The following is a 1,489-nucleotide window of genomic DNA, read 5'->3' on the forward strand; positions in this document are numbered from 1 at the left end:
ACTGGCATTTTGATGAAGGGGTTAAAGGGAAAATTCAGAGGTGGTTACAAAATTTAGAATAAATTGTATTCAGTGCAGAGTGGTTCCAGGAATCCTGCAAGCAGCAAGAATCAGGGGTGTAATCTCATGCCTGCACACCAGCCACTGGCCTTCTGGCCAATAGCTCCCCAGGGGAGGGTCTTGTAAATCTATCACACAAACAAGTTATTGACCCCACAGCCTGCTACTTCAAAAACAAAGTGTTCATAGCTCCAGATTCCCAACATTGGGAGCTGGGTTTACCATAGAGTTGAAAGTAGACCCAACACAATGCAGTGATGACATCAGTGCCAGGAGATGAACACATCTGCTGCCCTGGATTAATGAATGACAAGGACTGGAGACGCAAGTGTAACACTGCTTCAAAAGTGATTTACAAAGAAAAAAAGTGAATGGCAAGGGGCATGGTAAGATTTGCACAGATATGGGGTGTAACCACTTTCATTTCATGTTTTGTTTGGATGGCATTGCTTTATACACATTTAACTCCAGGTCATAAATGGCAAATTCTGATTATCGCTATGTGACGTCTAGCTGTCAAGCAAACCCTCTGGCTCCAATTATTTGAGTCAATAACCCAAAAATGCGTGTTGAGAGAAGACTCCAGACTTCAATGCAGCAAAAAAGAGTCAGCAGGGGACAACATTTTCAAAAGGAGGTCAGCAATGGCGGTCTTAATATTTCTCTGAAGAAAGGTTTATGTTAGCATCAGTAGATAAATCATTTGACTGCTGCTGTGTTTAAGCAGCAAATCTGATCTGAGGCTCTGTTCCGTAAACACAAATTATTTTCACCACCTATAAGTATATAAAATAATAAAGCTTCTTTACCTTGGCACGGGGTAGGACGGTGTCCCCCAAATGAATGGTGATCTACTGTCATCCGCTTCTGTAAAAGAATATTGTTATTAATACATGCATATACCAAATGGCACGTGGGAACGGCTGATATAAACACTGGAGAAAGGTGGAAGACCATCCATTAGGGGTTTATTTATGGATAAGAGATATCTTTGTCTTTTTATACAATGCAAACTAAATCTACGCCTTGGCAAATTCTTCTAGAACACTGCAGAGAGAACTAGAGGTATGGGGAAAAAGTCACTCATATGATGGATAGGCCACATTGAAGTGCTCTTCTCACAGATTTTTATTCTTTTTACTCCATTTATCACTGCTTGAATAGGAGCCGAGCAGTGAACACACTACTGTTCTTTATGATCGTGTAATTTCTTTGCAAAATTACCATGCTCTGGCTTTATAAATTAAATCCTTAGCGATCTATCAGGTTTCATCATTTGCTCTTTAGAACACATTTTTGTAAGGAAGTTTCTCAGGTTGTCTATTTAAAGCAGGGGTGCCCACACTTTTTTGGCTCGTGAGCTACTTTTTAAATGACCAAGTCAAAATGATCTACCAACAATAAAAATGCTAAACATATATTTATTTAT

General features: G+C 39.6%; 1 protein-coding gene across 1 annotated transcript in view; it reads right to left on the bottom strand.

Annotated features, from left to right (window-relative positions):
* Positions 1–173: 173 nt before the first annotated feature.
* GTSF1 (gametocyte specific factor 1) overlaps positions 174–1,489 on the bottom strand; it is a gene marked incomplete in the record, with an annotated part of 6,826 nt that continues 5,510 nt past the window's right edge. Inside the window, 1 exon segment of the mRNA XM_072398318.1 lies at positions 174–927. Within this exon segment, the coding sequence (XP_072254419.1) occupies positions 866–927 (62 nt within the window).

Source organism: Pyxicephalus adspersus, chromosome 1 (genome assembly GCF_032062135.1).
Source record: "Pyxicephalus adspersus chromosome 1, UCB_Pads_2.0, whole genome shotgun sequence".
In the NCBI taxonomy this organism is placed as follows: Eukaryota; Metazoa; Chordata; class Amphibia; order Anura; family Pyxicephalidae; genus Pyxicephalus; species Pyxicephalus adspersus.